This window comes from Saccostrea echinata, unplaced genomic scaffold (genome assembly GCF_033153115.1).
Source record: "Saccostrea echinata isolate AGI-Se365-2 ecotype Australia unplaced genomic scaffold, CSIRO_AGI_Sech_v1 ptg000029l, whole genome shotgun sequence".
Taxonomy (NCBI): domain Eukaryota; kingdom Metazoa; phylum Mollusca; class Bivalvia; order Ostreida; family Ostreidae; genus Saccostrea; species Saccostrea echinata.
This window is the reverse complement of record NW_026889778.1, coordinates 26,668,190-26,691,553: the sequence shown is the minus strand read 5'-3', so window position 1 is coordinate 26,691,553 and position 23,364 is coordinate 26,668,190. Positions and strand designations below refer to the sequence as shown.

At 33.1% G+C, this 23,364-nt stretch overlaps 3 protein-coding genes across 3 annotated transcripts; all 3 read left to right on the top strand.

Annotated features, from left to right (window-relative positions):
- Nucleotides 1–2,191: 2,191 nt before the first annotated feature.
- Nucleotides 2,192–2,938, top strand: LOC133195155 (uncharacterized; the record flags this gene model as incomplete). Its single annotated transcript, XM_061331019.1, has 1 exon — nt 2,192–2,938. A coding segment is annotated over one exon (747 nt), but the record flags the coding sequence as incomplete, so codon positions are not given.
- Nucleotides 2,939–3,299: 361 nt separating this feature from the next.
- On the top strand, nt 3,300–4,975 carry LOC133194679 (complement C1q tumor necrosis factor-related protein 6-like). The gene is made up of 2 exons (XM_061330583.1): nt 3,300–3,408; nt 4,576–4,975. Exons 1-2 carry the CDS (start codon nt 3,333–3,335, stop codon nt 4,971–4,973), a joined length of 474 nt encoding a protein of 157 aa, XP_061186567.1. The 5' UTR covers nt 3,300–3,332; the 3' UTR covers nt 4,974–4,975.
- An 11,722-nt stretch (nt 4,976–16,697) lies between these two features.
- On the top strand, nt 16,698–18,322 carry LOC133195154 (complement C1q-like protein 4). The gene is made up of 2 exons (XM_061331018.1): nt 16,698–17,067; nt 17,922–18,322. The coding sequence occupies exons 1-2, from the start codon at nt 16,698–16,700 to the stop codon at nt 18,320–18,322; spliced, it is 771 nt and encodes a 256-aa protein (XP_061187002.1).
- Nucleotides 18,323–23,364: the final 5,042 nt, after the last annotated feature.

Sequence of the window (23,364 nt, the reverse complement as noted above, 5' to 3'; positions counted from 1 at the left end):
AAATGCAAAGGAAAGGTGCGGAGAAGAATGATATTTAGATGCTGATAATAATGCATCTATTAATATAATTATGTGTAACATAAAACATTGTATATATAAAAATGATAATGTAACAAAACGTAGTCTTTTTAAATCTTGTTTTTTTGTTTTTATACCCACTTATGTTTTGCTGTTTCATTCTGAAAGTAAAAGTTAATATTTCCCTTTGAGACCACACTTTTGAATACTTCATTTAATACATATCACTTGCATGTTGAAAGTTTTTGTTTTAGATAGTAAATATCCAAAACAATTTAAGTCAAGAAATTTTTCATACCATCCTCTTTTGCCCACTACACATCAATTGTTCTATTTATTTCATGCCTGTATTGCAGAGGGAGATCATTCGACAGGTCGGCCATGCTGCCTGTGTTAAGCTCTATCCTCTAATTGAGGCAATGGGGTGTTTCGAAAAAGGAATCAGAGAGGTTCAAGGACCAACAGAGCTGGATCTAACACTTACTGGATCATTAAGTATTTTTCCAAAGGACCATTAAAAGGACATTCATTTTTTACCTTATCAGAGCGTTGAAGATTGTATATGAATCTCCGTTTTTATCTCATCTAAAACAAGGACTCAAGGGATCTGAATATATATCCAGTGTCCGTCTGTCGTGTGTCTTGTATTGTTTGTAAACTTTTCACATTTTCAACCTCTTGTTCATAATAAAAAGGCTGATTTAAAAAAAAAAAAAGATTTCCATAAAGTTTCCTTGGGTAAAAGATTCTAGTTTCTGCAAGCGAATAGCCACAGTCTCTTTAATATGAATTCATAAAAATACGATGGTATCTTAAAAAATCTCCTCAAGTACAGCAGAGGTATGATGAAATGTCAATTATTCTATGATAAAAGGACCAAATCAGGGTATTTAACATAGAAAAATAATTGCTTCAAATAGCCACTTGAACAACATAATTCACTAAGGGATATATCAGTGTTATTGAAAATACTCATTATCCAAAAAATTGTATCGTTAACTTTTTACAACAATTTCAATATACCATTGGTTTTAAGGTAATGTTAAATAGGGCACCTTGAACAGGACTTATTATTTTTTAAATAAACCTGAATTTGACCATTTTTTTAATCAATCAAAAAGACACACTTACTCTTTTTGGAGGGATGTAATTTCAACGGTTACCCTTCAAACACGTTTCTATTTATTTTCTGATTGATAAACCAAAAGGAAGTCGGAAACTGTCATTCGAAAACCTTTCTTTGAAATGCTTACAAATTCCGCTCACGCTTTTCTCAATAAGCATTCAAGAAAGCAGTTGGCTACCAATATCTATGTTATGCTACGCTACACAAAATACTCCATTTAGTATCCGTCATGATGATGGTTATTCTCAATTATTTCAAAGTGGAAATTAATTAGTGAAAGCAAAAAAAATTCTAAAAGCCACTTGACTGTTTAATTTTGAAACAACACTGCCCGCGTTTTCAAATGTTAGTTATTACCTCATACACAACAATATGACATCTTTTGCGACATCTGGGGTCCGTGAACTTATGACTGAAACCAGCTGCTTCCAACACCTTGCCTACTTATATTTTACTCAAAGATTTCTAAAACATATTTCCAAATTCTCAAAAACTAGAATTAAGAGGATGTTTTCCCCCCACAGTACGCACATTTGTATGGGAAGTTAGAAAATTATAATATTTCATATGTAGATACAAGTAATAGTTCGAAAAATAAAATGTTCTGTTGGACTAATTGGGATTCATAAATGAAAATGGAAACCTATTTCTCTGTATTGCTACAAACATGCTGTTCTATCGTGATTGTTTTTCAAATTTTCAATTATTGGAATAAGTTGGACTTTTATAAGAGAACTTAAGTTACCTCTATTCAAGTTTCAAGAACAATGTGTATAATGTTGGAAAAACCACTGTCGGTGAAAATATCTAACACCAACGTTTTCTTAAGAGATAAAATTCCAACAGAAGTGGAAAAACCGCAAGCGGACGACGTAAGATGTTAAAACAAAGTGTTTCCAAAGATAACAGTTTTTCGAATTATTGTGGTACACCTTAAAGTGAAGTATTTACAATTCATTTTAAGTACTGATACTTTAAGCTGAAGTCCACGCATATTTCTTCAGACTATAAAGTTTTCTGAACTCATTCATAAGACGGTAGATATAAAAACCAACATGGACTTTGTTAGCTTTTGGGCTTTCCATCTCATTTGCATTTGTAAAGGGATTATCCGTGGTTACAGACAACGATAACCATACCCTGACCAGTCTGGAAGAAATAAAAGTCGACGCCAAAAATACCGATGTTTTCCGACAACTGCTAAATCAAGAAACTCTCATCCGAATTTCATTGGTGAAAAACGTTCATACACTGATGAAGGATATGGTCGACATGAAGCAATTTTTAACTTTCTTGCAGGAGTCTCAAAAAGAAAGCTCTTCTTTGATATCAAATTTACGAACAGAAGTTGCTTCATTAAAAGAACAAAATAAGAAATTAAACAACGACATTATAAGTTTAAAAGAAAATGCTGAAATAGTCAAAGAAAATTTGACAGAATTATTAAAGATTCAGCAAACTGTAGACAGAAATATGGAAGTGAAAAGACAGACATTTGAATCAAATATATCTAGCGTTTTAGGAGATCTAAAGACTGAGGTTCGATATCAATCTGTCACTTTGCTGGATTTGAACAAACATACAATGGATATGGAGAAGACCTTGCCCAAAACCATAGAAGAGAAAAATGCTAAAGATTATGAGATGTTGAATGAATCTTTTAATAATCTGAATGCGGATCTGATGGCTACAAAGAGAAGACTCCTGACGACAGCAAACGATCTGAGCTCATTTCAAAACATTTTTACTTCATCTGTTTCTCGTATGTACTCCTTCATCATAAGATCAGATTAAAGCTTATCCTAACATGCATATAAATTGAAAACAAATTAAAGCAAATTCAACTTCTCGGAAGTATCGAATATTTCAAAAGAAATTTCATTCGTCAAATATACTGTAAATGCATTGCATTTAGTGTGTACGATATTTTGCGGAAATTGATTTTTCAGCAAGTTAACGAAGATTTAATTTAGCTTTTCTGAATGTGCTAGATATGAATATATATACAAACGACATTTAGCTGTGAATAACGACTACTGTTACCAAACAGTAATTTTGAAGAGAGGTATAACAGGTAAATGTGGAGGCAGTATAACATATTTTAGAGATTGTACTTGCTATATATAATATATTTATTGTTTCATAGATGACATAAACAGCCCTTAGGGCTGATGTCACACAGTCGAAGATGGAAAATCTAAGGCTCATTTCTGCTGTGTCTTCTCTCGAGGTATTCCGAATGAATGTGACGAACAATCACTGTGGTGAGTATCAAAAATGAAAGTAAATAACAAATTGACAATTTATTGCTAAATATAGATCTACTTTTTCTTTGCCGATGTAATTGAAAACATACAAAAATTGATCCAAAAGTTAATTATTGAACAATTTACTGTTTGAAAATTAAACAAAATTCAGTTCTCAACCATAACTCGTTATCTACTTTAGACCATGAGATCGATACTGCGAAGGAGTCTGAATAGCTCATTATAATTCTTCCACCCCAAATGGCCTTACCACATTTTGATGTCCCGAGTCTTATGTCATGTAAATATTTCAAAAAAACTTGAAATGAATTGGGGTGATATATACTGGCATACACTTAAAAAAGCATATGTTCATCTACCGACAGATTCAATCTTTTCACCAGACATTTTTTCTCTGTAGATTCAGTCAAATATGTATTGGCAAGCAATTACCCATTGTCTATGTAAGGTGAGATATCAACGAAAAGAAACTGCCAAAAGCAATGCTAGCATCTGCTTGAACAGCCAACGCGGGGATAGATGTGAAATGGGAATTTCTTGTGTGGGACTGACTACAACTATAGGCTATTAGGCCGCCTTTTGGAGGCATTTCAGCTCATAGGAATGAACAATAACCATAAATTAATTTATTTAGAAAAAAACTAATAACTACTCTTAAAAGAAAACATGCGGATTATCAGGCTAAAAATCCAAACCATCGAAGGAAAAAATCATATAGGCCCCTAACTCCTATTTTGCACCCACTCTGCATCCAGCAAATTGTTGACAGGAAGCAGAACCTGGGCTTCCCGAATTTTATATACAGATTCAATTTTACTTACATTTAAATTTGGTTTAAATTAAACAATTTTTGATATGTTCACTTTTTATATTATTTACTAGTTATAACGAAACAATAAAGATATTGGGTCAAACAAGTTTTGAAAATACTTAAACCTATTTAATATATCAAACATATTGAAATTCAATCATTTTGAATTATATATATATATATATATATATATATATATATATATATATATATATATATATATATATATATATATATATATATATATATATATATATATATATATATATAATGTCTTTTAACCTAATTTTGCTTCATTAATCTTGAAGTAACAACACGATATTGACAAATTATTGAATATTTTATGCATTTAGATTTAAACAAAAAAGTAGGATTTACAGCTGGTATGCCCTCGTCATCCACTTATTGGTCCAGTGATGTAATGGTCTTTTCAAAAGTGATCACCAACATTGGAGGAGGTTACAATTCTAACACTGGGATCTTCACTGCTCCTGTCGCAGGGATGTACCATTTTTTTCTAAATTTAGTTGGTTATGATACTAAGTCTATTGACCTTCACGTGGTATCAAATGGGAATTCGAAGGTGACAGCGATGTCCGAAGCCTCAGCTAGCTCGACATACCAAACAGGGACTAACATGTTGGTGGTACGTCTCGAACAAGATGATACAGTGTGGATTAAACGGAAGTCGGGTTCTGGATACTATTCAGACAGTATTCCGTACACCACTTTCTCTGGTTTTCTTATTTAATGCACTAGTATTGTCGTCCTCATGCTGTTTCCTCATCAATTTTGTAATCATTGCTTATAAATTATTTGCATTTTGATATGAATTATGCTTTTCCCAACATTTTCGGGGATAGATATATTGTTATTATTCCACATAATATTTAATATTTTATATTTGCTATTGTTCTCGCAGATGGCTCGGAAAATCTTAATGAAACATTTTAAAAATGATAACTACTATGTCTTGCTGTCCATGCATTCAGCATTTGGAAATTTCAAAATGGCGACCATTACCATCGAAACAGACAAAATATAAACACCTTCAAATTCATTTTCTAAGTAACTGCCCAGCTAAATAAAAATAACTTTAAAGAATTATTTCTTGCACCAAATCAATCTAATTCCTGCAAAAGATATTGGAATCGATTCAGCAAGGTCGACAAAGTTGGTCTCTGCTGCTATGGAAAAATAAAAGGAATTTAAACATTATTTCTGCTTTTAAAGGTATTTCAAACTGTATAATTTTGATGCCTTAGGGCCTCCCAAAGTCCCAATGTCTACGGTTTAAAATTCCTAAAATGGCTAATAGCATTGGAAATATGGTTAAATTTCATTGTGGAATTTCTTAAAATAGTTCTTTCTGATTTTTGCATTCAACCAAAATATAATTGTACATTTGGGGTCAGTTTTGGGTGACATATACTATAGCTTGTAATAGATAAGTTTCAAGTTTATTTCATTTATTATTTTGTTAACAGATTGTTCGTTATTTCTGTATGAAAATATGCTGAAAAATATATTTATTCATATTTAATTTTCCAGTAATGGAGTGTGACGGTACATATTGTCGTTTTGTACATATTGTCGTCGTCGAAAATATGTACCTACATGTACCGACACTGCACATATTGCCGTCCATCGGTACATATTGTCGCAGGCTGAAAAGTAACACTTGTCGTTGGTGACATTATGCGCCTCAATCCTCACTGTACACATTGTCGCCCCACAGATATTGTTGTGTAAAGATTTTTTTTTGTTGTTTTTGGTTGTTTTGTGAATGTAATTGGTGTGTGAATCACACTGACGAGTCTCGTGTGCTATTTCATGCAGCGTGATTGTGAAGGTACATTTTGTCGTTCTGTTCATATTATCGCCGGCGACAATATGTATCTACCCTCACTGCGCAAATTGTCGTCCATCAGAACATGTCGCTTGACAATGCACGACAATACTCCATATATAAATATAATTAATCATTGCTTTGCTGTTTTTTTTTGAGAAGATAATTTTCAAAGAATTTTCCCATATAATCTTATGTAAAACTTTGATCGCCCATTGTGGCCCCACCTTAGGCCCGGTTTAATTTGAAGGTACTTGAATCTGCGCTACCTGAGGATGCTTCTATATAAACATCACTAATCACGGGCCTTCTGCTCTGCTGTGCATCAGTTGTTGATCCAGAAATTTCAGAACGGAGGGGGGAGGGGGTACGATTCAGAATTTTTTTGACACGCAAAAAAAGTTATTTGTCTGTAAAGGTGTGTGACGATACATATTGTCGTTTTGTACATAGTGTCGTCGGCGACAATATATTCCTACCCTCACTGCACATATTGTCGTCCATCGAAACATATTGTCGCCGCGGCGACAATATGTACCGAGACGAGCCATTTTTTCCTCCTCCATAAAGGACGACAAAATGTACAGTCAAGAACCAGCACATATTGTCGGCGACAATATTTACAGTCAAGGTCGTCATATATTGTCATCGATATATTGTTTCAACGAATATTTAATTGAGAAAGGAAAGAGAGATTGACAAACACACACACACGCACGGAGAAAGACAGACAGCATTACCTGCAATGTTGTAGGGGGAAAACTTTTGGGTCAGAAAATTGTGTCCAGGATTGATGTACATCAGCATTACATGTCAAGATACCAAAATATTTGAAATATCTGATAAATCAGCCCATTCTTTTTTTCTTGTAATATACTAGTATACTTTGAGATTGAAAACATATATTTTTTTTGTTTAGTAGTAATGATTATTTGGAAATCATTTTTGCACTATTCTTATATACAATCATGTGCGGATATATTTGGGGTTGACATTTTTAGATCACCTGAACCTTTCTGATCACATTTTTTCTGACCGTCTCACTGTCTGGAAACTTTTCATAATTTCAGCTTCTTCTTAGGAACTACTTGGTCAATTCCAAACAAAATTGCCACAAAATATCCGTGGATGAAGGGGATCCAAGTTTGTTCAAATGAAGGGCCATGCCCTCTTTAAGGGAAGTAGTTAAGAATGAGTGAAAATTTATTGACATCTTTTAAAAATCTTCTCAAGAACCACTGTTTCAGAAAAGTTGAAACTTATGTGAAAGCTTCATTATGAAGTGAAGATTGAGTTTTATTCAGATCACGTCCCTCGGGGGAAGGGTGTGGCTAAAAATGTGATCAAAATTTTTCATAGAATATTTAGAAAAAAATCTTTCAATTTTTTTTCAAGAAGAACCGGGTCAAAAGAGATGCTGCGTTATAAGGCGTAAATTCAATTTTGAGGTGCTGGCACGAAAAAGATCCCTCACTACTCAGTGACCCTGAATGCCAAGTAAAGGTTCAATTTTGCAGCCCTCAATCGGCAAGTGGTGAAGTCTAAATACGAATGATAAATTCTCGAGATGGACATTATAACAACAAATAAAAACAAAATCAATTTTATTCAAATCATGACTCCAGGGGTAGGGTTAGGCCACAATGGGTGATAAAAGCTTTACATAGAAATATATACAGAAAACCTTTAAAAATCTTCTCAAAAACCAAAAAAAAAAAAAGATGTAGCATCGCCCCCCCTCCCCCACTCCCCCGCCCGGTGTTTTGATTTTTTTTCTGCTTTGGCAAATTCTCTTTGTTTATCTTGTATATACTCTTAATTAGTCCACAAGTAAAATTTCATTATTAAATAATTTACTTAACATAAACAGTGAAACAACTTTACATACAAATGACTTTTAAATTTTTTTGAACCGCCCGAACCCCCCAACCCTTTCCGTTCTAAAATTCCTTCATCCACCAATAAGAACAGCAGTAAGCCCGTGGTTAGTGATTTTTTATGGAAACATCCTCAGGTAGCGCAGATACAAGTATCTTCAAATCAAAACGGGTCTAGGGTGGGTCCACAATGGGCGATCAAAGTTTTACAAAGGGATATATAGGAATATTCTTTAAAAATTACCTTCTTAAAAACATCAAAGCAATGATAAGTCATATATATATGGATTGAGTGATTAAAAATTATGTGTAACGCCGAGTCGGCAATATTTCGGCCATATTTTGGCGATCAAATTAAGTGTATATGACCATTGTTGGAGTTTTTGGTTTCTCTGACCATATTTATATGGATCATTGCATTGCATTGCATATTTATATGGATCATTGCTCTGATGGTGAGGGTAGGTACACATTGTCGCCGGCGACAAAATGAACAGGACGACAAAATGTACCGTCACATCACGCTGCATGAAATAGCATACGCGACACGTCAGTGTGATTCACACACCAATTACATTCACAAAACTACCAAAAACAAACAAAAGAAATCTTTAAGCAACAAAATCTATGGGACGACAATATGTACTGTGAGGGTGAGGCACATAATGTCGCCAGCGACAATATGTACATGTGTTACTTATCAGCCTGCGACAATATGTACTGATGGACGACAATATGTGCAGTGAGTGTATGTACATATTGTCGCCGACGACAATATGTACAAAACGACAATATGTACCGTCACAAGGTGTGTAACTGTATATGTTAAGTAAATTATTCAATCAGAAAATTTTACAAGTTTACAAGTTAAACAAACAAGTTTACAAGTTAAACAAACAGAATTTACCAAAAAAAAAAAAAAAATCAAACCACCGGGCGGGGGGGGGGGGGGGGGGTGGGGGTGCGCCGGTTTAACGACGAAAAGTGACCCCCGTAGAATGTTTACCGGAGATCATTTTTCTTCGTAGAAATTTGACCCCGGTCAATATTCTACGTTGATAAATGACTAACTTTTTCGTAGAAATTATGGCCTTGGGGTCATTTTTCTCCGTGTGGATTGTAGAAAAATTACCCCGTATAATAATTATGACCCTGTGTCATATTTTGATACAAAATCTGCATGGTTTGGCAAATAACAATATTTAAAGCTTAACTTTACTTTCCGTTAATAATACAAGATGTTTTATCCCCATTAAAAGAAAACATAACAAGACTATAATGATGTTCTTTGACTATTAGAGCAAGAATTCGCGCTTTCTCTGATTTGTTTTATCACATTTAATAAGATAAGTTTCCACAGTTTTAATTATGAGGGGTGATAAAAAAAGTTCGCGAATTATCTCGTTATATTTACAAAACCACAATTCAGATCAAAATGAAATTTCGCACACATAAAGTCATAAACATAGTCTATAAATAGCAGATGTTACGTAATGTTTTACTCCATGTTTGTGACGTCACGATGTGAAAATGACGTCAATATGTAAATGACTTTGATAAAAAAATGGTTGACTCAGTCATACTCGAGCAAGGAAGGACTTTTAAGTTTAATGTGTATTAAAGAAATTATGGAAAAATAGAACGTATGGAGATCACTTAATTTTCGTGACACCTTATTTTTGCGAGGTAGTCATAAACTTTTTATAAGCGAGACAAAATTTTTACGAATTGTGGTTACTATTCTGTATAATCTTAAGGAATACTTATTTACGAGAGAATGATATTTTCGCGATCACATTGTCTCGCGTAATTACGCGAAAATATAGTTCCCGTGAATAAAAAGTAATTTACAGTAATAATTTGTACAAGGTTTATGAAATCAAAGAACCAATCTGATAAAATCAGATCCATTGATCCGCACACATAGTTCGCTACACTTGTAGGACAAAGGACTTGCCAGAAGTTCAATCATTAATTTGATTTATTGTTTTAGGAAGGAATGGAGATGCTTAAAAATGGTGTTCTTAGGTGCCCAGTGAAAGTAAGTTGAGCAATTTGTTATGAAAGATCGCAAAGTTACAGTTAGAAAAAACAGTTGAATATCTTAACAATAGAATAATTATTAAATTCCTAAAATATCACTAACTTTAGACTTAAAACATTTCAAATATGGTAAGAGAAGGCGCCCAAACTTGATCCACTTTGGATAAACGACGCACCAAAGGCAGATAATTCCTGTTGTGATGGTCACCATGCTCATTCTGGGAAAGGATACCGTCTATCCACCCATCCTATTGCCGGGATATGGCCATTTGTGACAAATTAATTTTTGTTATAAAAAGTAACCAGCTAGGTAAGAAATATAAGTCTTGGAAAAACCTTTCAGCTTTTGTGAACAGTACGCTACAGAGCATGTCACGTGGCCCCATGGACCACGTGATTCACGTATGGGCAGAACAGTGACAGATGTGCATTAAAATTGGAGTGGGCTGCTTTAAAAAATAAAAAAACACTAAAATTTGATTTTATTTCTTTTATGGAAGTAATTCAATTAGTTTGCAAACATTTTGATTACCCCTCGTATTTAAAAAATCAAGATCATTTTCTTAGCTGGTGTAAGAAAGAGAAACAAATAAATAAAAATGTATAGCTACCATAATTATAATCCTCTTGCGATCTCTTATACATCTTTGATTTTCTGTGAATAAAGTCTCAAACTTCTTCCCATAAAATGTATGGAATTATTATTATATTACAACATTGCTGTAATGTCATTCCTTTGTTCTTTTTGTTCTTGCAGTAAAAAAAATACCTTTTGCAGTCCGATATTAGTGAGCAGTCTGATATTAATCGTAATATCAGACTGTCTAAGTACTGATATCTTTCAAAATTGGACTGTTACTGAACAAAAGAAATTAAAATGTGATTATATAGCAATCACCAATGTTTGATCTTAGTTATTTGAACATTTTTTTAAAAACAGAATATTATTTAATGATCACACAGAATTGGAAAATTAAAAATATGATTATTCTGAAATAGGAAGGGACAAAATAAAACGTTCCAAACCTGAGCTCCCTGAACTTGTAATAAACATGTATGACTTTTAGTGATGTTTTCAGTCAGTATTAAAAATTCAGAAATTCTCATATTCTGGGTTGAAACCAATGAATATTTATACAGCAGAGTTGGCTGGTAAATCTTTCAATCACAATCTAATTAAAATTAGATCCTTTATGCTCCTGTAGTTTGTTATGTCGCTTGTATTGAAGCGTAAAGTAGAGGGGCGAAAATACAAGTCTAATTTTAATTAGATTGTGTCAATCATAGAACAGTATATTTAAAAAAATACCCATTAGACATGCAATCCTTTATAATGCAGGTCCTTATAGTTTTTCTATAGTAAATCTTCACTTAACTGCCCCTCCCCGCTTTTTCGTTGCTGTAAGGTCGAGCACTGACAAATTTCAATTTTCTTTTGTTTTTAAAGTGTACCAAAAGTAAAAAGATCCACCCCATCCCCTCAGAAATAGGATTTTCGGGTGTAGACAGCAGTAATTAGAAATTAATATACAATGAGCATCAAATTTATTTTCTGTATTTCAAAGTTCCAATCTGTATTTTCCTTCCCATTCACTAGACTGTCTGTGTCATAATCCAATGCACTGCTTAAAACTCTACGCATACGCTAAAGGATATTTCAGTCCAACGCTTCCAAATAATTGTATTACTGAAATACCCATAACTGTATATCTGATTCAAAAAATACTGAGTACTTTTCATTCAAGCATGCATTCTTGAAAGAATTGCTTCATTGGCAATTTACACTTTCGTCTTTTGTTCAAATATCGGACTGTCTCAGGTAAATCAAAGCATCATATAAGGTAGAAAACAATAGATGGGCTAAAATATTTTCCTCAAATTCAATTTCTTTGAAACTTGGATATTTTGTTCCAGGATACAAATCTCTCTTTATATTTAATATGAAAGAAATTCAAAAGCACATTTTTTTGTCCACATAGTTTGAAATATGGCCTATCGGGCATCTGTAAGAAGACTATGGAATCAGACATTCGACATGAGAATGTGCCTTATTTAAAAATTATTAATTGATCTTCTGCAAACTTGTGTGATGCTGTTTATAAAAGCAACCTTTCTGTGACTAAATTTTAGTAAACTATATCGATAGTGGTAAATTTGAGTAAAATATGGTAAAAAAATAAAATATACATAGCCCCAGAATTGAAAATTCACAAGAAAATATTCTGCACTTTGAATTCTCTTAAAAGAAAATGTATAATTCAATTTTCACAAAAAAAATAGCACTATGATTAACATGGATCCCAGAATAAGATGTGTCAAAATACGGAAAATTGAACTGATGGTTTCAGATATTCTGGCGATAAAAAAAAAAGAATTTCAATGGCAAAAAATTGAAATGTTCAGTGTTCAGTAGATGACGTCACAATATTTGACCTTTGACCTCTTTATATGACCGTGACCTCTATTGTACATAAAGAATGGAGACTTCTTATATGTACTCAACTACATGCAATAAATTCAATTTTATTTAATTTCACCCCAAGAAAACCAATTGTCAACCGAGGCGCAGCCGAGGTTGACAATGGTTTTCGAGGGGTGAAAATTTTCAGTGTTACACTCACTTTCACGCAATATTTATTATATAATACTTAATGTTTTATACAAATACATATTACAGTGAACCTGGCGCGCGTAAGTTCTGCGCAGTCAATATCTTTTTGAATATCGCCTGTCGTCAAGCAATGTTGACTGTTGCTACGCTGGAGGGCGTGGCTTCATTATTAAGCGGGCAATTGTGTTTTTTAACAAATGTTTATCGACGAATCAGATTCAAGTATAATATTATAAACTCTGTTTTATCCTAGAGTTTACTTCACAATTATGTCACGATACATCTTGTTTGTTTTACCAGTCTGAACTTATAAGGCGTAATTGAAGGAATTCATTTCTCAAATTCCAGAAATCTGTAGGCACCTTACATTTACTAGATCTTGATCTTTTAGACATTAATGGCCAACTAACACCTAAGCTATCTCACAAACGGAAACGGAACTTTTCCATCATCAAGTTCCCTGCTTATTTTTGTAGTAACATTCCACTATCGGTGGAAGTTGTTAACCATCTTTTAAGAAATTCTGATTTGAATATGGGCAAATTTACTTACTTATGCCAAGATCTTACATCATAAGTGCAAAAAATTTAAGTGGATATGCAACTTGTGTCAACACACGAAATAACTAAATCGACACGCAACGCAATGATGTTGGCATTCGACATATATATGTCGACATGGAAGTTAATTATGTCGACACACAACAACATTGTTAGGAATGTAGCTAAAGTAAAACACCTCTGTATCGTATAGTGGTTTATTGAAACTCTAAAACTGTTATCTCCATAACGTCGTAGTAACCTCTATGACGTCACATCTTTATGACGTCATAGTTCAGTAAAAGTCATCTACATAATCATGATAAATCAAGATAAATAAGAAAGGTACATGTACTAATGTCCATATTTCACAACATTCCTATGAATTGCTGAATCGAATGAATCCCAGAATGACTGCCATTCTAATACATTTCCCTCAAAAATAGGCAAGTTGAGTTTTGGTAGTTTATGAAAGTTAGTACTGCTACCCAGATTGGAATTAGAAAGAAAGTTTGTGAAGGAATGATGACCTCTGGAATCTTCACTGAAACTATGTGACGATTGACCATTCTCTCTGATCTGTGAATTCTCATTGTGATCTGAGTAACTGTTGGCAGTTGGATTTAAACTTGATCTTTGTACTGACAGATGTTTCTTAAATTTCCGCATTTTAGAATTTAGATTCAAATTGTACTCATCTGTATCAAGTATTTCTTTCTCAATATCCTCCTCTGCTGTGTCTGCTAAAATCTTTTCATCGAGATCTTTGAGAACTTCTTGCTTCTCTTTCATTGATTCCAGTATTGTTTCAATATCCTCTGTATCTGTGTTTTCCTCTTCCAGTCTTTTCAAAAGTCTAGTTACTGCACTTCTTTGTCCTGCTCGGACTGCCTTGAGTTTAGAAATCATTACTCCCCTTTGGTCACGGCACCAATGTTAGGAATGTAGCTAAAGTAAAACACCTCTGTATCGTATAGTGGTTTATTGAAACTCTAAAACTGTTATCTCCATAACGTCGTAGTAACCTCTATGACGTCACATCTTTATGACGTCATAGTTCAGTAAAAGTCATCTACATAATCATGATAAATCAAGGTAAATAAGAAAGGTACATGTACTAATGTCCATATTTCACAACAAACATTTTGTTGTAATACAAGTATTTATATTCACACGCCAGTTATATGTCTATATGCAACCTAATTATATCAACATGCATATGATTACATCAATATGTACATATAATATAATCATGTTGACATACAAGTTTATCATATTGACACGCGGTAATGCTACATCTCGAAAAAAGTTAATCTGCCCTTATCAATAAGTCTCATGTCAGCATAAGTATTTCCCAGGTTGACATGAATAAGTCTACTGATGACATAATTATATCGCATGTCGACATAAATAAGTCTCAACAGAAAAAAAACTTTGAATCTAATCTTCCATGTAGTGAGTAAGTAAATTAACTTATATTAATTTCAATTCTATTAAAGATGGGAAGCTGGCATGCTAACTTATCATCTTGAATGTAGAAATAATTATCTTGCATGTTGACATTATTATCTGTCATAATGGGAGGCAACAATATGCCAACATTACTTATAATGCATTTTGCCCTTTTTTTCTCTAAAAGTAATGGGAGATGCTAACAGATTGTGACGTCATAGAAACGAAAAAGGCCAATTATGTTTTACCAATCCATAGTTTATCTTGTTAAATTAAAATGCGCTGTTCAAACAAATGCGCATTGAATTCTTTACTTCGCAGTAAATTAAAAAAAATTCACTGCAAAATAGTATAATTACCTATTTCTGATAACCGACAGGAGGCATGTGACTTAATTCTGTTATTAAGCCTTTGCCAAAACTTAATTTGAATTAGCCTTGCTTAATAAAGCGTTAACACTGAGGTAATGCGAAGTAATTTGATGTGCAGTAATTAATTCGAGTTAAACTAATTCGCCATAAAATTAATTCAAAGTATCTTACGTTTAATTTGAATAAACTCTCCGTGTGATTAGGGCAAAAAGATACACATCCCAATAATAAAAATATAAATGCTGATATCAGTTTATTAGTATTAAGAGAAAATAATCTCTAATTCTTGACAGTATCCAGACTCGCCCTGCGATATAGCCATTTACATCTAAATTTATTGAGGGGTATATCACATAATGTGGACGATCCCAATGGAGTTGTAATCATCAGTCTCTGAAACACGGCTCATTTTTTTCAGTCTTCCCTTCGTCAATGCAGATATTGTATATCACTTGTCCGTATAGTTTGTCTTTAATTGACAAGGTTCATGGTTCAATTGTCAAACAAGGTCAATGAAACATGACGAAATTCAAGATGACTTTACCTCCTATCTACAATATATACCATTTTGTCAAGTGGAGGGGAAGGCGATAAAAGCGAAATATTTTTATTTAATTCATTTAATTTATTTAATTCAATTATAATTTATATGAATTATGCATACCTTTTAATGTGTCAAGTTGGATCCAGAGGTAGAATTATAGTAACAAAGAGGTAAAATATAATTAAACGTAAGTATTGTGTCTATTACATGTGTGTGCAATGTGTACGAAGATGAAGACGATAATAAGAGCAGGTGATAAATCTTCCATGTAGCTGAGATTCGATTATACGTCTGATCACGTGTTCAAATGTTAGTTATTACCTCATGCACTTCAATTTATCATCTCTTGCGACACCTGGGGTCCATTTCAAAAAAGAACTTAAGAATAAGACCAACTATATAGCTGCTTCTTACGAAATCGTATCACTGTCTTGTGTTGTTGTGTTATACCTCAAAATGGCAATATAAAATTAGTGTCATCTTCCAATAAAATGTTTATAACGTCAAAATTATGTCGACTTGTACAAGGAGATCAGAAAAATTCGATAAACCTTGGATGATTTAACAGCCTTGTTCCAGCTTTGTTGACTTTGATCAACTCGTGATAGTTGTTCGCGTCATAACTTTTGTCGCAAGAAAAAAATGCGTAGAAATATCCGGACAATTCAATATAATATGAATTAATAATGTCGATAGGATACCATTTGTTAAGCTTTAACGTCAATAGTTTGATCATTTCTTGCCTGTTAACAAGGAATGTCAATCTATTGTTATCGTCCTAAGGGGCAAAATCAAATGTTTAATTTTGACAACATAGTTTTCATGTAGGACACCTATATTTTTTTTTCAAATATTGCAATGTAGGTCTTTTATAAGAGGACTCATGTTGACCTTAAGTGATTCAAAAACAATGTGTGTAATGTTGGATAAACCACTGTCGTTGAAAATACCTTTTTCGTAAGAGATAAAATTCCTACAGAAGAGGAAAAACCGCAAGCGGACGCCAGAAGATGTTAAAACAAAGTGTTTGCAAAAGATGACAATTTTTCAAATTCTTATGGCACACCTTAAAGTAAAGGATTTACAATTTGTTTCAAGTACAGATACTTCAAGCTTAAGTCCACACATATTTCTTCAGAATATAAAGCTTTCTCAACTCACTCATCAGACGATAGTTTGAAAAATCAACATGGACTTCAAACCCTTGCTTGTCTTTGTGCTTTCTGTGTCATTTATACACATCAAGGGATTATCCATTGTTACAGGGAACGACAATTATACCTTGACTAGTATGAAAGAAATAAGAGTCGATGCCAAAAGTACAGATGTTTTCCGACAACTGCTAAACCAAGAAACTCTTATCCGAATGTCTTTGGTGAGAAGCGTCGATACATTGATCAAAGATGTGATAGACATGAAGCAAATTATATCCTCCTTGCAGGAGTCTCAGAGAGATAACTCTTTTTTACAAACAGAAGTGGCATCATTAAAAAATGAAAATGAGAAACTGAAAGAGGACATCGAAAGGAATTTGACAGACACTCGAATCACAATGGAAGGTAATTGTAAAAGTTGACAAAATATAGATTTGTCTTGTCTTTAATTGTGATTGTAATGTGGTTCGATGTATATGAGAACTGGTCTAAAAGAGCTATAAATAGTTTACTGATGGAAAATAAAAAGTCATTAATATTTTCAAAAGCCCTGTTTTGTTCTAGATATTTAAGGAAATTATCATTGCATGAAAAATCTTAGATACTCATCAGAATATACCAAAGCAAGTAAATTAGGTTTTACCTAAAAACGGGGGAGGGGTTATAATTGCTGTCAAATTTAAAGGGGTCGTGTATCCTACTACAAATATTACTATTCTATTAGTATATTAATATTTTTTGATAAAAAAAATTGCCTTTTGGCAACCTATACTTTCTGAATGTTGGTGGTATTTTTGATATACTAAAAGTATCAGTGCACTTAAACATCATCTAATGTTACAATCCTACGCCTTGAATTATAAAGACTGAACAAAACAGCATCTTACTGTTGGATCATCTCTACCATTTTTTCGTGCTATTTCCGTGTATTGAATTTTATGCTTACGAGTTCTTTATTTTAACATTTTATGAATTATTACTTTTTCTCACAAACAAATTCTTTTTTCGATTTATTTAAACAAATTTCTTCATATGTTTTTTTTTTTTAAAACTTGTGTCTAATTATTTATAATCATGAGACATTGAAGGTCAAATGTAGAGATTATTCAAACAAGTTCAAGTTCAAACACATATCCAATTTATTATTATTATTTTTTTACTGTATTTCTTTTTAGCCAATTTTACTGCAGCCGTAATTTCGATGTACGTATGCTTCTTACCTGTATCATATAATAAATTTAGAACTATATCACTTTCAGGTCTAACTAAACAGGTGGGATTTACAGCTGGTATACCGTCGCAATCTTCTTTCTGGACCGGCGATGTATTAATTTTTTCAAACGTTATCACAAATATTGGAGGAGGCTACAATTCTAACACGGGGATCTTTACAGCTCCTGTCGCTGGAATGTACCAATTTTTTGTAAACATATGTAGTTATGCCTCTAAGACTACTTCCTATTACATCGTATTAAATGGAATTTCCAAGGTGACAGCGCTGTCTCAATCCTCAAATCATGCCCCGTACCAGACAGGGACGAACATGTTGTTGGTACGTCTTGAACAAGGTGATAAAGTGTGGATTAAACGGCGTTCAGGTTCCGGATACTATTCATCCAGTCCTCCCTTCACCACTTTCTCTGGTTTTCTTATTCCATAAACTGTTGTTATAGTAGTTTACTAAATGTAGTCTAAATTTGATCACAATATTCACTTGATAAGTCTCATACATAATGATCATTTTTTGAGATAATATCATATTGTATGTAGATAATAAAGTTAAGACAGAAAATGAGTTTTCAAGAATTTTACCAAACAAACATTGTATATGCGGCACTCTACAGAATCCGTGGTCTAGCAATTAATTGTAATCATTGCTTATATTTGCTTATTCATAAAACCTTGTTTTTCATTGCCAATTTTTTACAAATAGAATGTACAAACGGCTGTTTTGCATTACGTCAGAAGGCGTGGCTTGTATATATAAAGGCCATGAAAACCAATTGTTTTTATTAATAAAAATTTATATGACGTATGCATACATGTACCAGTATAGGTGTGAATTTAGATTCAGAGGTAAGGTTTAAGAAACTGTGTGACAAAAAATGTACACACAAGTAATGTGTCTGGTCAAACTTGATCCAGGGTTTTGTATATAGGAACTATGAGAGAAAATGTATTATATATATAAAAAAAAATGTATTATATATCATATGTTTATCCATGAAGAGTAATTTCTAAGATATAGATTGATCATAACCTAACAATTTTTCTCAACAACAAGTGTTAAAATACTGCGCGTGAATTGTATCACTTTCGGACATTGTAGTCCATTCTCATGCTCTTTGAAACCCCGGATACGGCTATCGACTAGCAATTAAGGGAATTTCGGGTCTTTAAATCGCCCCGGAATTCCTTAGCTTCTTAGAAGAACTATGGCAATCAAATACGCTATATTAAATGCGTCAAAGGATGATAAAAAAGAAAAAAGATTGAAATTTTCAGTGAATCCCCCCTCCCCAATTTTTTGTTGCAGTATGGTTAAATCTTTCCCAGGTATTGTATCTGGAAATATTTTTTGTGGAAATGGGAGACTCGGAACTAAATAACTCCCCCCCCCCCCCCCCAACTTAGTTATAGGTATTTAGAGTTTGGTTAATTTCTTCATAGTTTTGTTGTCAACGTTTTGTTTATGTCACTTGTTATTTTTTCCCTTTCCTCGTGCCTCGCCCTCTCGCCCCTTTGTAAAACCGTTTCAAATGTCTGTCTGATGCAGACATAATTATAATTATCTAGAATGTTTGATCTCTTACACTTCAACAAACTACAACAAAGCGTTACTTACATCGGGGTATTACAGTTGAACTTTGTCAACTCGAATCCTCGGATATTTCAAAGTTTTATTTGGTCCCATCAAGTTTGAGATAACGAGATTTGACTGTTTACCCCACCTCTGATGATTTTTCGATAAAACCCTGGCTTACGATTGGTTGAAATCTGTCACGTGAAGGGAGTGTATTACTTATACCTAGTCGCTTGAAAATCAATACATGGTTGATACGGAGATATCGTTCTTTTGTAACACTTCGAACAACCTGAGTTCACGAGGTTTGCTGGTGTCTGTTGACAAGAAAAAAAGTTAATTAATGTAGGTAACGAGATGGAACCTTTTTCTCACTTTACTGAGTCTTCGAAACTGTCAGTACGTTATGAAACACTCGCAAAACAACATTACGTAACACAACGTGACGTCGTTATAATCATTCTACGAGTGATGAAACATTTAGCGGAGAAAAACAATTTTACAAACCACAGACAATACATAAATATTTCATCGGTTGGGTAAATTCGTTACATAGTTTTGTAGTGACAGGGCACGGGATGATAGCTGGTTAGTAAAGAACTGCGAACGATAGTATTGTTCTCCCGCCTACCTCCAAGTCAATGTTCAAAAGTTAACACGTTTGAATGATATTTCATATTAATATAGATATTTATATAAATTTTCATAAAACATTACTTATTTGGGAAAACAAAAAGAGATAACTCTATAATTTTGGTAAAACGGAAAATATTTTTAAAACATCTTCCATCCCCCCCCTCCCCGAAACAAAAAATCCTTTTTACTGGTAATATAGATTGTTATTTCACAAATTTTGTGTTTTACGTGGGGGGACATATTTTTACGGACAAAAAACGACAAAAATACACATTTTTTCACTAATTTCGAAGGGTTTTACAACTTAAACGTTGTATTTTATCTATTACATATGTTTAATTTTATATGAGTAAATCATAAGGAAAGATTTAAAAAACATTTATCCATATCCAAGAATACTTTAAAATATGCTGATGCTTTTAAGCCTGATTTCAATGGAAAGCATCGTCTACCCTCCTTATAAAAAGAGCTGAAATTAAGAGTAATTAATTATTTCATTTGGTATTAAAATTATTAATCAATTAACATCGAACTCTTCTTTGGATTCAACAAAGATTTTATGGCCAAATTGTCATTAGTATTGAATTAAATGGGTGTAAAATGTAGGCGGGAATTGTGAGTTAGCGTACGTAGTACTTTCATACGTGGCACGGCTTCGCCTCGCCAGGTATGAAATTTACTAACCAGGTATCATCCCGTGCCCTGTCACTACAAAACTATGTAACTAATAATACAGGATTCTACATGGGCCGTTTAACGTGGCGGCCCCGCCACAGTTAAATTCCTTAGTGCCACAGTTAAAAAATCAGAACCATAGTTCCGCCAAATATTAGTTAAACATTAGCGTCACAGTAGGATCATTGTCAATGTATACATGTATAAGATCATCGTCAATGTATAAATATGAACCTCCATGTATACCGTTTTTTTTTTTTTTTTTTTTTTTTAACTTTCTAATTTTAAACCGTTAATGAACTTTAATTCGTGTCCATTGTTTAGCTTGCACATTTAATTATTTTCTAGACCTCGCTGGACTTTGCGCACGAATTAAAAGAGAGACGCTATTTTTTCACTCTTCTCGGTAACTGCATATGATTTTTTTTTTTTTTTAAATTATCAATTAATAACCTTAAATAAAAATACTATGCATAACTACGTTTCTAAACTACATTGGCACTTCGAGTCAAACATTGTACGTGTATCGTAATCATGTATTAATCACTACTCTATGTACATATTAAGTACTTTTTATGAAATTTAGATGACCTTAATTCTTAGTGTACAGGTTTACAAGACATGAAAGCTCTGAAAAAAAATGCTGATATTCTTTTGTATAAATTTTATCCTTTATTCCTTGATTTTTTTTCTCTGCTACGTTGAAGCAGCCTCTCCTCTTCAATTCTATGTTTTGAGTGCTGAATTGACTCACACTGGCCTCGGTCTCGGCCAAAATAAAAAAAAAGAAAGGCTGGATGGACACGGTAGCTTAGCAGAATGAGATAGATCAATTGTTTTGAAAAGTTTTAGCCTAATGTTCTTTTCTTTGTTATAAAAAAGACAGTTAGAATAATAAATACTATATTCTGAAACAGTTTTATATCAAACTATAAATGATATTACACAAGTACGACAACAAGAGAGCGAAAAAGAAAATCAAATTTAACAAATGTATTTTATTTCATTACTCACTTTGTGTCGCCATCAAGTCTTTTTAAGTTAATACCGCCTGAGAGACACCATATCAGTGAAATCAAGCCGTATGAGTATAGGCACGAAAGAAGCAATTTCAACTGGAGAGTGTGGAGACAAACATGTATCTGTCAAGAAGTTCATTGGAAAAGAAAATTGAATGAAAGCTATCGAAGTTTGTGTGTGTGTGTCCCGGGGGGGGGGGGTATTAACTTGCATTTTTATCAAATACTGGTAATAGTCTGGAAGCGAATTGTGTAATAAATTTCAAGGGTTTCTCTAAAAAAGGCTACACGGTTTTATTGATCTTGTTGATATTAGCATCTTTTGTATTTTAGATTGGGGTGGGTGTAACTGTTAAGCCATGTAATGATATATGTAAATTACAAATTGAATTAAAATATATGATATTAAGAGAGAGAGAGAGAGAGAGAGAGAGAGAGAGAGAGAGAGAGAGAGAGAGAGAGAGAGAGAGAGAGAGAGAGAGAGATGCCCGATAAATGTTTTGAAACAAAATTGCAAATGAATTTTAAAACATTATAATTAAACAAATACATAATTATTTACTGAATTTCATTTTCTACTTATTTAAGTTTCCCACAAAATGATAGGGGTTAACAGCAGCTTGATATATTTTTATAAACAATTTACCATACGCTAATGAATGGGGCAGCTTTGAAACCAAACAAATAACGATAGAAATGTTTACAAATGGTTTAGACATCGGGATGGAGATGCCTCTGTCTAATACCTCGATACGTATACGGATACGTATACTTACAGGGATACGTCAGATAGAGTAATCTCTATTACTTCATACACACCAACATTAAATGCATTCCCTGAATTAGATATGGATACTTAAAAATTCAAAGGAACTTTTGGAAAATTTGAAATCTCAAAATTTTACCAAAATCAATAACATAAAAACTTACGACTTTTCAACTCTGTACACTACCATTCCTTACGATAAATTAAAGGCTTTTTGACTTCATTGGCAGCTGCTTTTTCAATAAAATGGAACTCTTAAATTTACTTACCTTGTCACTGGTCCTTTGCAAAATTATTTGTTAAAAAACAATCTGATTGTACACATAAGTACTCTGAAGTTGATATCAAAATGATGCTTGAGTTTCTGATTGACATTATCTATTTTGTTTTTGGAGACCAGGTCTTCCAACAATCTTTTTGAATTCCCATGGGTACCAATTGCGTCCCGTTGTTAGCAGACCTATTTTTGTATTCATATGAAGCAGAATTTATTCAAAATGTTATACATGAGAAAAAGAAATCTCTTGCGGTGGCCTTCAACTCTACATTTAGATATATCGACGACGTATTATCAATTAGCAATAGTTATTTCCATTCATTTATAGACACGATATATCCCAGTGAGCTTGAAATAAAAGATTTTACAGAGTCTGAAGCATCTGTTTCATATTTAGATATTTTACTAGAAAAAGACTTTAATGGTTATCTATGATGATTTTAACTTTTCAATCGTCAGCCTCCTTTACTTATGCAGCAATGTACCATTATCACCTGCATATGGGTGTATATCTCTACGTTGATTC